Below are 14,639 nucleotides of genomic sequence, written 5' to 3'. Positions count from 1 at the left end.
CCACTCTTATGTAATGTTCGTTAGCGCAGTTTTCGATGTGTCATATCATTCTTATCTTGGATGGAAATGGAATTTGTTACAAAGTCTTTCATGTTTGTTGTCAGTAAATTAAAAGACATTTTGAAACACATATTATGGAACGATAATAATTTTTTAAATCATATCTAATACAAAATTGAAAAATAACTCGGGTACAATCGAGAGCCACAAGTAATCCTTCAAAGAGCCGCATGTGGCTCGCGAGCCGCAGTTTGACCACCCCTGAATTAGAACATATAGAAATATTTGATATTTAAAACAAACAGTATTGAATGACAAACAGTCAAATTATAGTATTTTTACTACAAAAGCGATATTACGTATGTCAAAATTTTTGACGTAAGAGAATTGTCAAAACATTAGAATGTGACTTTTCATTATTGCCATGTTTATAATAAATTTGGCAATAATGAAAAGTCACATTCTAATGTTTTGACAGTTCTCTTACGTCAGAAATTTTGACCTACGTAATATCGCTTTTGTAGTAAAAATACTATAGTAGATTGTCCACCTGTCTAAGAAATTTCGCTAAAGAACCCCCTGTTACATCTAGATTATAACAATTACCCAATCTCATGGGCCGTGGCAATGGAGCATGGTATCCGTAATTGGTTATATGATTATTAGGGGCAAACAAAACATTGTTCCTTGTAACTCTTAGCCCGACCGCACATCAAAGAAACATGAAACGTAAATTACGTTTCATGGAAATAAACCACTGCTAAACAAATATACGTCCGGCCTTTTATGAAACTCTCCGAAAATAAAAATGTGTCATGAGCATGAATCACACTCGTTTCATTGGTAGGCGGACTTTGAGATTTGTTTAGCAGTGTTTTAGTTTCATGAAACATGTTTTTCATTTCATGTTTAATGTTTTTCGTTTCATGTTTCTTTGGTGTGCGGCTTGGCTAAAAGGCACACGAAATCTAAACAAGGATAACAGTTCTTCTGAACCAACAATTCCGGATATAACTTTAAACAAAAAAATTAAGTCACCTGACAATCTACGGTTTGCCAGAGATGTAAGTTTCAGAAGATTTTGTAATTCTGCGTAACTATACAGGGTGATTGATTAGTGGGGTAAAGCTCCGTAGATCCGTTATAGTAATAGATATCGATAAAGGTTAATAACAAAAATTGTAGCCAACTTTGAGCTTCATATTTCAAAATTAATTACAATGTTACAGGGTGTTCGATAACATAGTGGCAGACCAAACTTATGTTTTTTTTTTAATGGAACACCAGGTATTTTATTTTATATTCGAAATATTCTTAACTTCTCCATTACAAAAATATAAAGGTTTGATATGTTATACAGGGTATTTACAAAGTTATAACCAATTTTATATGAAAATCGTAACAAGTTCAACTCCCTGTATAAATAAAAATAAGCACAACGGCAATGGTTTATTGATGCCATATTTTTTTATTTATTGTCAAAATTTTCATCAATGATTGATATTGCTAATTTTCTTTATACTGAATACAGGGTGAGTCAAAACGCAAGTTTATTATTTTCTCAGTAATTTTAAATAGAGCACCCTGTATTTGATATCACTATCGAAACGTACCATTACCGTACTTTAATTTGTATACAACATTCCCCATGTCTAAATTTATTAGTTTTCGAGATATTTTCATTTTTCCATGGACCAGTAGCGTGGCCACCCAGATTACCAGAATTTAATAAACTGGGCCGATTTTTTTTGGGGTTACTTTAAGAATGAAGGTTATAAAATGCCTCCAACAACAAGAGATAAGATGAAAAAGAGAATACAAAGTGTATTTTGAAGTGTTAATTTACAAATGCTTCGTAGTGAAGTGTAAGTAGCTCATTCAATGCCCCTTTTTAGGCATGCATAAATGTGTTAGGAGGTCATTTTGAACAACTTATGTAATTAAATATTTAAAATATTTTATTAAAAGTAGCTTTTAATTTTTTCAAAAATGTTGTATTTTGTGTTCGTTTATTTTGTAAAATTTTTTACTGATAAATTATTTTTCGTTCTTTATTTATTACATTTACATACAAAAGTAGTTTTTAATTAAGAAGACTAAGTTTTCACTCTAATGGCATATAAAACAACATAATGCTATCGTACACCCCACTAGAATGAAAACATTGAGAACCTTCTCTGGTTACACCTCCGAGGCTTCTACAATATGCAAGCCATACGGATGCTGAGACTAAGGAAGATGAGGGAGTTCTACAATTTACAATTCACGTCCCATCTGCTCAGCGCGGTGAAGTTCCAACGAGAATGGTTCCCTTCGTACTCCAATCAGAGTAAATGTAAATCAAAAATGAATAACCATTTTCAATTTCGTTGCAAAACGAAAATACAGCCGAACCATATTCTAGTCCAATCAGAGAGTGCATCAAGCACCTCTACCGGTTTCGAAACTTATTAGGAAACTTATCATCAGGAGGCACATATGCTGCTCTCCCCGATCCAACCAAAACAAAACCCCAGCGTGCAGTCCCGGATTTCAACGAACGAAATGGCATTAGAGTGAAAACTTAGTCTTGTTGTAGCAGTTGCCGCTAGGGCATCTATGCCATTTCGTTCGTTGCAATCCGGGACTGCACGCTGGGGTTTGTTTTGGTTGGATCAGGGAGAGCAACATATGTGCCTCCTGATGAGAGACTAATAAGTTTCGAAACCGGTAGAGGTGCTTGATGCACTCTCTGATTGGACTGGAATATGGTTCGGCTGTATTTTCGTTTTGCAACGAAATTGAAAATGGTTATTCATTTTAGTTTTTAATTGTTTAACAAATGTTGTATGTTGTGGTTGTGTTTTTTTTGTAAAATTTATTTCTAATTATATTGTTACATTTATTGCCAGATTGATAATCAGTAATCGTAAATTGTTAGTTTTAGACAATTCAGTCATGGTTTACTTAAAATTTGGAAAGATTTAGACCCGTAGTTAATAATTTGCTCCGAAAAATGAAAATATCTCGAAAACTAATAAATTTAGTCATAGAGAATGTTATATAAAAATTAAAGTACGGTAATGGTATTTTTCGATAGTGATATAAAATACAGGGTGTTTTATTTAAAATTACTGAGAAATAATGTACTTGCATTTTTACTCACCCTGTATTCAATATAAAGAAAATTAGCAGTATCAATCATTTATGACAATTTTGACAATAAATAAAAAATATGGCATCAATAAACCATTGCTTTTGTGCTTATTTTTATTTATACAGTGAGTTGAACTTGTTATGATTTACATATAAAATTGGTTATAACTTTGTAAATACCATGTATAACATAACAAACCTTTATATTTTTGTAATGGAGAAGTTAAGAATATTTCGAATATAAAATAAAATACCTTGTTTCATTTAAAAAAAATATAAGTTTGGTCTGCCATTATGTTATCGAACACCCTGTAACATTCTAATTAATTTTGAAATATGAAACTCATACCCCGCTAATCAATCACCCTGTATGTACCTCTAGCATATCGCAAGTTTAAATGCAATATGTCTAAAAAAAATTTTAGCTTGTTTTTAGCTTGTCGGAAAGATTCTTTGTTTGTCTTCACTCGCTTTACTATTTTATTTGGAAAAATAAAATAAAATGTCAATCCCTATTGTCCTCTGCACCTCTAGCACAGAAATCTGCTTCTTCGTTTCCTAGAATACATGCCATGGAATCCAAGTAGGATGTTTGTTCTTTTTTTTTTGACAATACCTAATAAAGACCACAAAGCGACCAGTCTGATGTTTTGGGTACCGCTGCTGAATTGTCGGAATTAATAAATACTGCCTTATTACATGTATTATCCTTTATCAGTGCTTGAAGGATGGCATAAAGTTGGGCTGTATACATACTATTAAATGCTATAAGAACACGCTTAATATCGTTCTATTTTACAAATGTATCTCTTCACTCATGTCAAATCAAATAGCATACGACCCCCCGAGCTTCTTTCCAAGAGTTTTTGTATATTGTATAAGACACTTTGCTAATCTATTTTCCCGTAAGGTTCGTGTTGCTTGGTATTCACATGTTTATAAATGAAATAAATAAATTATTAAAACATACGCAGTGGCTTGCATATTCAGAAATGCAATCTAACGTATCAAGTACTACTGTTGATCTTAGTCAAAATTATAAGAATACTGCTACTTCCACAAAAATGCCAAAATTTGTAGCCAAATCTAATAAGCTTTCCACTTATTGCTTCACCGAGTTTGTGTCCATATTATTTCACAATCGTTTCATTTATTTAAATTATTTATATATTATCCAAAATAATATCCGTTAAAATATTTGTTACCTACTGTAACATAATTTCTCCTAAATGTTTTTAAAATATAACAACGTGGAATGAAGTAAACACTTCTGTTGTATGTAGGCATATGAATTTATTAAAAATTCTTAAAATTTATCCGCAAAGGAGTGGAAGTACAAAACGTTTTCGGTCAAACTGACCATCACCAGTGTAAACCTGGAAATAAGTGAACCACTAAGATTAAAAAGCAAAAGGGTGAAATTTTGACAGTTGAAAAAATAAGAAATTGTGGTTTCTTACGTCCAGTGTACAAGTAATTGTAACAAGCCACTTCAATAGGTGTAAAAACCTCTAAATTACATTATTGTTACATTCTATATTAAAAAGTAGTCGACATAAAGTCGATGTCTTAAGATTTTAAAGATCACATGTGAATGTATTTTATCCTTGCTCGAAAATTGCACAAGGTACTTGTGTTCTAGTGAGAGGTTAACGACCAACTGAATATTAGACAGTTTGGTGTCAGAAATGTATGACAAGATGTCAAAGGAAGTTAGGTGGATGTTTTATCTGTCATCCGAAAATTTTTTTAACGAAAGAGCATTAGAATTTAATTTTAAATTGGTATATTGAAATATGCAGGTATTAAAATAGTTGATTGTGAGTTCTAATTTGTAAATAAAGGTTAATGAGTTGTAATACATTCATTAGTACAAACTGAAATTTACAAGCAAAATTCTGCTCAATAATGTGATGAATTCATCACAATATCACAACTTTACTTAACTAAATTTAATTTTTCCACTCAGTTAATTTTGAAAAACAGTATATGATGTCATATAATGTTTGAGCAGACTTTTGCTTTTCGGGAAAAAAATCGGGAAAATCACCTCTAATTAGCATCTCAAATGAACGTAATCGTTACCACTTGGCAAGTTTCTTCACTCCTCTTTTAAAATCTGTGGCTAACGGACTCGCATCCAAGCCATTTTTTCACACACACACACACACACACACACACACACACACACACACACACACACACACACACACACACACACACACACACACACACACACACACACACACACACACACACACACACACACACACACACACACACACACACACACACACACACACACACACACACATACACACACACACATACACACACACACACACACACACACACACACACACACACACACACACACACACACACACACACACACACACACACACACACACACACACACACACACACACACACACACACACACACACACACACACACACACACACACACACACACACACACACACACACACACACACACACACACACACACACACACACACACACACACACACACACACACACACACACACACACACACACACACACACACACACACACACACACACACACACACACACACACACACACACACACACACACACACACACACACACACACACACACACACACACACACACACACACACACACACACACACACACACACACACACACACACACACACACACACACACACACACACACACACACACACACACACACACACACACACACACACACACACACACACACACACACACACACACACACACACACACACACACACACACACACACACACACACACACACACACACACACACACACACACACACACACACACACACACACACACACACCACACACACACACACACACACACACACACACCACACACACACACACACACACCACACACACACACACACACATACACGTTCCGCAATATTTGTGGCATCGCATACTACATCCTCAATTGTGGCACATGGGAGTAAACATACTATGATACTGACACCCTTTGTGCAGAGTGTTTATGGATAGGATTCACTTCGTTACACTCCATGGTATGAAAGATATCGTCCAATATAATTGTGGCACCGGATTCCATAATTATTTTGTAATCAGAAACTGTGTATAAAAGATGCCACAAATATACCCGTAACAAATTTCTGTGTTTCGGGGTTCCATAATTATGGCTCTTTATACAGTGTGTTTAGAGGCCATGTTGCCACGTTTGTTGTAGGAACAAGTTACTATTTTACCTTTGTCTGTGGTATAGATACTCTTTTGGTTCCTATTACGATTTTTTGTACTTAGTTCATCATAGTGTGATAGATATTTATTTCTACGCATAGTAAAAAGAACATTATATTTTATACTTTTTATTGACAGTTGATATAATATAAAATTTAATGTTTTTTTCTTCTTTTGCAAGCTTTAATTTCATTATAAACGCAATCTTTAATATTCTTCCAATTTCTTCTTTCCAATGTAGCTTTATTATCGACAATACATTGCATACATTGTTCTTTATTAGGAACAATTCCTTTTTTTATATTCACTCTGAAAAATATGAGGACTGCTGACTTTTCCTCCTTTGACCAATTTATCTTTTCTCTTCTATTCTTCCGTATAGGTGACACTGAAACATAATTTTGGAATTAGTATTAGTATTATTACCTTTAATAATGAAAACAATTTAAACACATACAGTATCTCCCAAAATAGCAGGCCAATTTCACGTAACCATATATACAAAATGTTACTTAAGAGGAAACAGTAGCGATCAACAGGTAGCGAAAACGCGTTCCAAGATTGCGGCTGTAATTTTGAATATTTTTTCGAGATATTTGGCACACGTATTCGTAATATAATAAAGAATAGCGGTACAGAGCCCAATTTGAAAAATATATTAATATGTGGAAATTACTCTGTAATTAAATACAATATTAAAAAAACGAGCCTGTACCGCCATTAAGAAGAAGAAAAAAAAATACACTTTCTTCAAATAAACTTTTTTATCCGATGCCTAGATTTTGTGTCATTTTGGAACTACTAATGAAATAAAAAATTTTAGTAGTTCCAAAATGACACAAAATCTAGGCATCGGATAAAAAAGTTTATTTGAAGAAAGTGTATTTTTTTGTTCTTCTTAATGGCGGTACAGGCTCGTTTTTTAAATATTTTATTTAATTACAGAGTAATTTCCACATATTAATATATTTTTCAAATTGGGGTCTGTACCGTCATTCTTTATTATATTACGAATACGTGTGCCAAATATCTCGAAAAAATATTCAGAATTACAGCCGCAATCTTGGAACGCGTTTTTGCTACCTGTTGATCGCTACTGTATCACCTTAATGATAGGCCGTAATATTAATTCAATTCTGTAAAGTGTAACTAACCTTTTTTTGCGATTCGTCTTTTCGTTGTTTGTTCTTCAGGCACTCCCGCTACATTATTTGGATCTATTTCAATATTTTCGTCCTCACTTTCTGGTTCAATGTTATCTGCTTCGTCCTCCAAATACGGCAAATCTAGAGAATAGTAAATTTAAGAACATATTTATTTTATAAATAAGCTAGATTTGCTCTAAATATACAAATTAATTCCCCTACATAACGCAATGTGAAATATTCTTATATACAAAATATTAGGGTATTGAAAATAAACATTTTTTTTTAATCTTGAATATTTTGCCTATCTGGGTCCATTTCAATTTAGGTAAAGAGAAATAAGGATTTACTCACAATCAATTTATTCCATCACCGACGACCGGATTCGCATACTATAATTTTCTATGCAGCCTCAGGTCAACGGTACATGGCAAACTAAATGCCGAAACCCGTAGTAGGGTGTTGTCTGGTACAAAATATGTAGCAATTATCCCAGTATTATATATGTCCAATTTTTTGGTGTTAAATTCCATTTAATTATATAAATATTTCAATGATACAAATTAAATTAATCTTACTTAGATGCCGATACAAGGAATATTATTAAATGTTTGAGAAAACACTGCAAAACTTCGTTATGATTAGATGGAGACAGGTGATTATTGGCTTTACGGCACTAATTGACGACTATCGGGAAAGTGAAGATTAACAACTAGTATAGTAAGCTAATATTTAAAGTTAAAGTGGAAAGAAATTATACATAATTACCTAAGGCAATACGTACAAATAAGGACGCAACCTTTGTTCAATGTGAGCGAAGTGGAGCAACACTTTATACCGTTTTGTGTCTTAAGTTCCCGATTATATAATATGTGAAATAGAAAGTGTTCCGATGATTCGCAAGTATGAATATACTTAAGTTGAATAGGTGAAGTTTGGACAAAAATATATATGTGATGTTGGATTACAAAACTTGTCTCCTGAAGATATTAGCATAATGAGCGAAACACGTGTCTGGCTATCCAATAAGCTGGTTTTGCTAATGGTAAAACTGTTGGACAAAAATGCCAAAATTGCAAACTTCGAGATTTTAAAAAACAATCAAGTAATAAAATGAAAAGTAAAATGTTAATGACAGTTTGAAAATACATAATATGTTCAGGATATTTAAGGCTGTTTTATCAGTTGAAGCCCATTGCAATTTTAAATGGACGTATCACTTACTTTCCCAGACTGGTTACGTCAGACACAAACTTGAAATTGATTTGAAGTAGGGAGTGCGACCGACAATTTGATCTTTACTCAGTGGCGCCGGCGGACAAGTATTTTAATGACAACAAAATGCATTATTCTCCATTCAAATTAGTTTTGTCGGGAATACCTTTTTAGATTGATTTTATCGTAGATAATATTTTAAAAAGAGTTATCACATTTTTGTCACATAGTTTGGCCTAGGTCAAACTAGTTTATCCTGATATAATAAAGATTCACACTTCAGGATAAAGTAGTACGGCCTTCTTCTTCTTCTTCTTGTAGTGCCTATCCGTTTCGGATGTTGGCGGCCATCATGGCAATCTCTACTTTTCACACTGCTGCTCTGAAAAGATTTGTAGTGGTTGTGTTGAACCACGTACGTAGATTTTTCAGCCAGGAAATCCTTCGCCTAGTACGGCCTAGCCTACACTAATTTAGCCGAGTCGAAAGTAATTTGACGAACATGTAAGGACTTTTACATGCGGGGAATTCCAAAATTACGTCCTTTATAATCCAAGGATGGTACTAAAAGTGAGAAATTTGACCTAGGCTGTCTGTCCGTCCGACCGCGAATATAACTGCTCCGTCACTATACTAGGTGGAATGACAAATAAGGTGTCAAATGAAAGCTTATAATCCCAGGATGGTACCAAAGGTGAGAAATTTGAGATAGGCTGTCTGTCCGTCGGTCCCTAAGACCGCGAAAATAACTGCTCCGTCACTATACCAGGTAGAATGAAAAATAAGGTGTCAAATAAATGCTTATAATCCAAAGATGTTATTAAAGGTGAGAAATCTTAGCAAGGCTGTCTGTCCGATCGCGAATGTAATTCTTCCGTCAATATACCAGATATAATGACAAATGAGGTGTCAAATGAAAGCTTATAATCCAAGGCTGGTACTTAAGGTGAGAAAGGACCCCGCAGAAACCTTATGGGAAATGGCTCTCTGTCGAACGCTCTGATACTTTGGATTCTGGTAGTTTTTGATATGTAGAACAAAAGGCTTCATGGGCGCGTAGCTCCAAAAAATTATAGTTCTGAGATATAAGCCTCTGAAATTATAGGTACAGTGAGGACGTTTGAGTTGAAATAAATTCATTTTCTTGAGAATGGGAGACTCTGGAGATAAATTACGAATCAGCTTGATTTTTATTTTTAAATAATAATTTTTTGGCGTATATAACATACTAGTGACGTCATCCATCTGGGCGTGATGACGCAATCGTTGATTTTTTTTAAATAGGAATAGGGGTCGTGTGATAGCTCATTTGAAAGGTAATTCAATTCTCTATTAACTAATGTAAACATTTACATAATTATTTATACAGGGTGGCCAAAACTTTTTTTAATTAAATTAATTGAGACAAAAAGAAGAATGTATATAATTTATTTATTTCGAAATACATTTTATTGCTGTCAGAAAACAGAAAAAAATGTTAATTTGAAAAATAAACATTGCCTTTCGCTTAAATTAAATGTTCAAACTGCTAAGAGGTAGGTGGGTGGCAGCTTTAATATGGAATTTTTTATAAACATTTTTTTCTGTTTTCGGACAGCAGTAAAATGTATTTCGAATTAAATAAATTATATACATTCTTGTTTTTGTCTCAATTAATTTAATTAAAAAAACATGGGCACCCTGTATAAATGATTATGTTGATGTTTATATTAGTAAATAGAGAATTAAATAGCCTTTCAAATGAGCTATCACACGACCCCTATTCCTATTTAAAAATATCATCGATTGCGTCATCACGCCCAGATGGATGACGTCACTAGTATGATATATATGCCAAAAAATTATAATTTAAAAATAAAAATTGACCTGATTCGTAATTTATCTCCAGAGTCGCCCATTCTCGAGAAAATGAATTTATTCCAACTCAAACGTCCTCATTGTACATATAACTTCAGTGGCTTATATCTTAAAACCATGATTTTTTGGAGCTACGCGCCCATTGAGTATTTTGTTCTACACATCAAGAACTACCACAATCCTAAGTTTCAGAGCATTTGACAGAGAGCCATTTCCCATAAAGTTTCTGCGGGTTCCTTTGTTCTAGGACTTCCGGTTCTAGACGCTCACTTCAGGCCAAACTAGTTTGGGCTTTAGTAACATTCTTGGATTATAAGCTTTTATTTGACACCTCATTTTTCATTCTCCCTGGTATAGTGACAGAGCAGTTATATTCGCGGTCGGACGGACCGACAGACAGACAGCCTAGGTAAATTTTGTCACTTTTAGTACCATCCTTGGATTATAAGCTTTCATTTGACACCTCATTTGTCATCCTACCTGGTATAGTGACGGAGCAGTTATATTCGCGGTCGGACAGACCGACAGACAGACAGCCTAGGTCAAATTTCTAACTTTTAGTACCATCCTTGGATTATAAGCTTTCATTTAACACCTTGCTGAAAAATCTACGTACGTGGTTCAACACAACCACTACAAGTCTTTTCAGAGCAGCAGTGAGAAAAGTAGAGATTGCCATGATGATCTCCAACATCCGAAACGGATAGGCACTACAAGAAGAATAAGAAGAAGGCCGTACTAGTTTATCCTGAAGTGTGAATCTTTATTATATCAGGATAAACTAGTTTGGCCTGAAGTGCGTCTTTATATCAGGATAAACTAGTTTGGCCTGAAGTGTGCGTCTTTATATCAGGATAAACTAGTTTGGCCTGAAGTGTGCGTCTTTATATCAGGATAAACTAGTTTGGCCTAGGCTAAACTAGTTTGGCCTGAAGTGTGTTTATTTATATCAGGATAAACTAGTTTAGCCTACGCGTGATATGATAAACTAGTTTGACCTAGGTCATACTAGTTTATCCTAGGCGGTTAGGACAAAGTAGTTTGGCCTAGGCAAAACTAGTTTGTCCTGAAATCGGGTTTGGCCGGTAACATATAGGTACATCATTTTAATATATTTATAGGTTGCAGTTACATAAGAAAAGTATCCAATTGATGAATAAAACACAAATCGTGGATAGTAGTATAATTTTCTGTCTTATTTTAAAACACCCTGGGACTCATTTCTTATCTTGTCAACTTATATCCCTAAACTAATGTAATACTTAAAAATACGCGTAAACTAAAGAACTTGTAACTTATACTACTAAACTAATAATATTTTAAGTACTTAAAAATACCCGTAAACTAAATAAGTTTAATATTTTCAAAATAACTAAGAATACTGTAAACTGTAAACACTAAGTAAGCAAGTTGATGAAGAAAATACAAGAATGAATAACTGGAAATGGATTCTAATTCAAGCGAACTGACCGACTGACCGTACGTTCATGAGATTTGTCGTCACGAAGGCGATAACGATGAAACTAAGCACCAATGCTGCGAACACGTTTCATTATTAGATTTCAATATTTTTAGCAAATTTTCTTCAAAGTTGGAACACGCTTTTCTCGATTATTACTGGACACAGAAAGGTGAAACAAAAATCAACGATTACAGAAAAAAAAAACTCTTTCAAGTGATGGGAGTAAAAAGTTTGGTTATAATAGAACGTTAAAGATTATAATCTAATTTTTCAACAGAATTTTCAAAAAAATAAAAAAAGTAAAACCATCATTTTAAAGGCAACATAATTTCGAATAACGTGTCCAAATTTCGAGACATTCTGTCGGTAAATAACAGAGAAAACACTGTCCCTAGGTTTTGGTGCACCGATAAAACAGCCTTAAATTCAAAATTTTCATGGATGCGATTAACTTAAAATTTGAGTTATTGTAAAACAAAAATATTTTACAAAGTGAAATTATTAAAAATCCTAATAATTAGCTAATTTTTATTAAATTTAGCCAAATACTTATTTTCAGCAATATTTTATTTTGTGTAGCCATTTATGAACTTTAACCCCATGAATATTTCACAAATGCCTTAAGGTGGACAAATTAAGAATTTCAACATGTTGAGAGTTTTCTTACCTTCTATGGAAATATCCTCAATGCGTTTTCCGGCAAATCGGCTGGCTTCACCTTTGTCTACAGCAATCAGTAGCCTGCTGACTTTAGTTAATTCTACTGCACTTTCATGCAATCTGTAAAATTCTCTATGTACTCTTATGTCATGTCCTAAATGTCTTGCCAGCCAATCATATTCATTCTCTGACATGTTGAACAACTGACAAACCGTCGCTACATACTTCCTTAGCTTTGTTCCACTGATCAGTGACGCGTTTTCAAGTTGTACTTCCTCACATGTCTTATTCAAGCAGTCATGACCTCTGAGGTGGCTTAATGATGGATTTGATCTCGCAAAAATGTATTTTTGTTTTGCGAAGAAATGTTACACTGATACCGGTGTCGAATCAGCAAATCGATAGACTCTTTTATTATGGGCGTCAAAATTACTGGAACTTTTCTTCCTCTCTTTCCTTCTACTTCAACGACAGTTAGAGTATCGGCCAACTTGCGCTCAATTGGTGTCAATGATTCCTTTATATCATCTGTACTTTGATCTTCCCACCTTGGTCTGTTAATATAATCGCTCATCTTGATCCGTGCCGCTTCTCCGGAGCGTCGTTTGTTAAAAAGAATGATACGGGATAAAACTAGAGTAGCAAGCCTTACCCAGGACTTGTGATTTCTCTCTTCACTTTCAATTTCTTCTTTAGCTGACAAAATATAAGTATCTATATATTTGTTCAGCTTGAGCAAATCGTTAGTTATTGGCAGCAATTGTGCTGCATTCATCTTTCTCTTGTTTAGTGTAGCAACCGCACCTGACGATATCCGAACATTCCATTCTAATTTCATAAGCTGCATAAAGGAGGACAAGGATTTATTTCACTTTACATTCCCAGATCGTAAAGCACTGCCCCTCTCTATTGATATACATTTCTGTAAACTATACCCAATTTTGAGCGCCAAACTCGGAATTTTAAATTGTGGCCTCGATGTTTCGTCATCAACTGTAGTGATGCTGACCTCCTTTGTAGCTTGAACGATTATGTCAAATTTCTCAGGAACAAGAAAGTCACTTAATGATTGTAATGGATTTTTATTTAGCTTTCTTAAAGCTACTGTTAAACGTGCCAACTGTCTCATATTTTGACGTATTAACTCATTTTGCGTTTTGCCATACTTTTCAAACTGCATTGATCCATATTTTAGTATTAATGGATCATTTTTTGCTATTTCACCAATCTGGTCTGGGATAAAACTATTCACTATAGATTGATAAAAATCCTTCGTAAATCCGAAACCATGAATATCATGTATCAATGCATTACTTTCAGATATAACATGCTTCGGTTCTGAATATTTCTCGCTGTTCAGTTTTTCTGTGCAAACATATTTGATATGGTGCCATAGATGTTTTTTCAGACAAAAGCCCAAACAATTAGGGCACGGCCCATATTCAGAATGTTTAACGAATTTTGCTTCATTTTTAGTTGGCTGTCGCATAAGTATTAATTCTCCAGTTTTGGTAGCTAATACATTGCAATTGTGATAAAAATCACCCACGCGGATAAGCTCGAGGAATCCGGCACGACGCTCTTTTGAGTTCTTTGGATATGCTAAGCATTTTGCTACTTCGCTAGTCTCTGAATGTAAAGTTTCAAAGTGTCTACCCATATGGATAACTGACTTGTCACAAATAAAACAGACGTGAGTCTTATCTCTAATCCTTTTCCCGTCTTTATTTGATGCTGCAACTACCTTTATACATGTATCTTTAGTCGTAGTTTCTTTTCTATATGACAGTATGGATTTATCACTTGCTTCCGTACTTTTCACAGTTTCTTCGCTTATTCTTTTTTTGTCTTTCTCAACTACGTTTTCATTCTGCTCTTCAGAATGCACATCA

General features: G+C 34.2%; 2 protein-coding genes across 2 annotated transcripts in view; one reads left to right on the top strand and one right to left on the bottom strand.

The window, feature by feature from the left end:
• The window catches only part of LOC126883985 (uncharacterized), a 91,503-nt gene that overhangs the window by 21,692 nt on the left and 55,172 nt on the right, over nt 1–14,639 (top strand). The gene's annotated exons all lie outside the window — the stretch shown is intronic.
• On the bottom strand, nt 6,533–13,313 carry LOC126883986 (uncharacterized). Its single transcript, XM_050649758.1, has 3 exons — nt 12,755–13,313; nt 7,563–7,694; nt 6,533–6,796 (listed from the first exon to the last, which is right to left on the bottom strand). Exons 1-3 carry the CDS (start codon nt 12,939–12,941, stop codon nt 6,564–6,566), a joined length of 552 nt encoding a protein of 183 aa, XP_050505715.1. The 5' UTR covers nt 12,942–13,313; the 3' UTR covers nt 6,533–6,563.

The sequence above is a fragment of the Diabrotica virgifera genome, chromosome 4 (genome assembly GCF_917563875.1).
Source record: "Diabrotica virgifera virgifera chromosome 4, PGI_DIABVI_V3a".
Classification (NCBI taxonomy): Eukaryota; Metazoa; Arthropoda; class Insecta; order Coleoptera; family Chrysomelidae; genus Diabrotica; species Diabrotica virgifera.
This window is presented reverse-complemented; position numbering and strand designations above follow the sequence as displayed.

Coding starts and splice junctions, on each gene's coding strand:
- LOC126883986 (XM_050649758.1), bottom strand. CDS start 12,941: ATGTCAGAGAATGAATATGATTGGCTGGCAAGACATTTAGGACATGAC. Junction 7,695..12,754: donor TGAGGATATTTCCATAGAAG/GTAAGAAAACTC, acceptor ACTATTCTCTAG/ATTTGCCGTATTTGGAGGAC. Junction 6,797..7,562: donor AAGACGAATCGCAAAAAAAG/GTTAGTTACACT, acceptor ATTATGTTTCAG/TGTCACCTATACGGAAGAAT.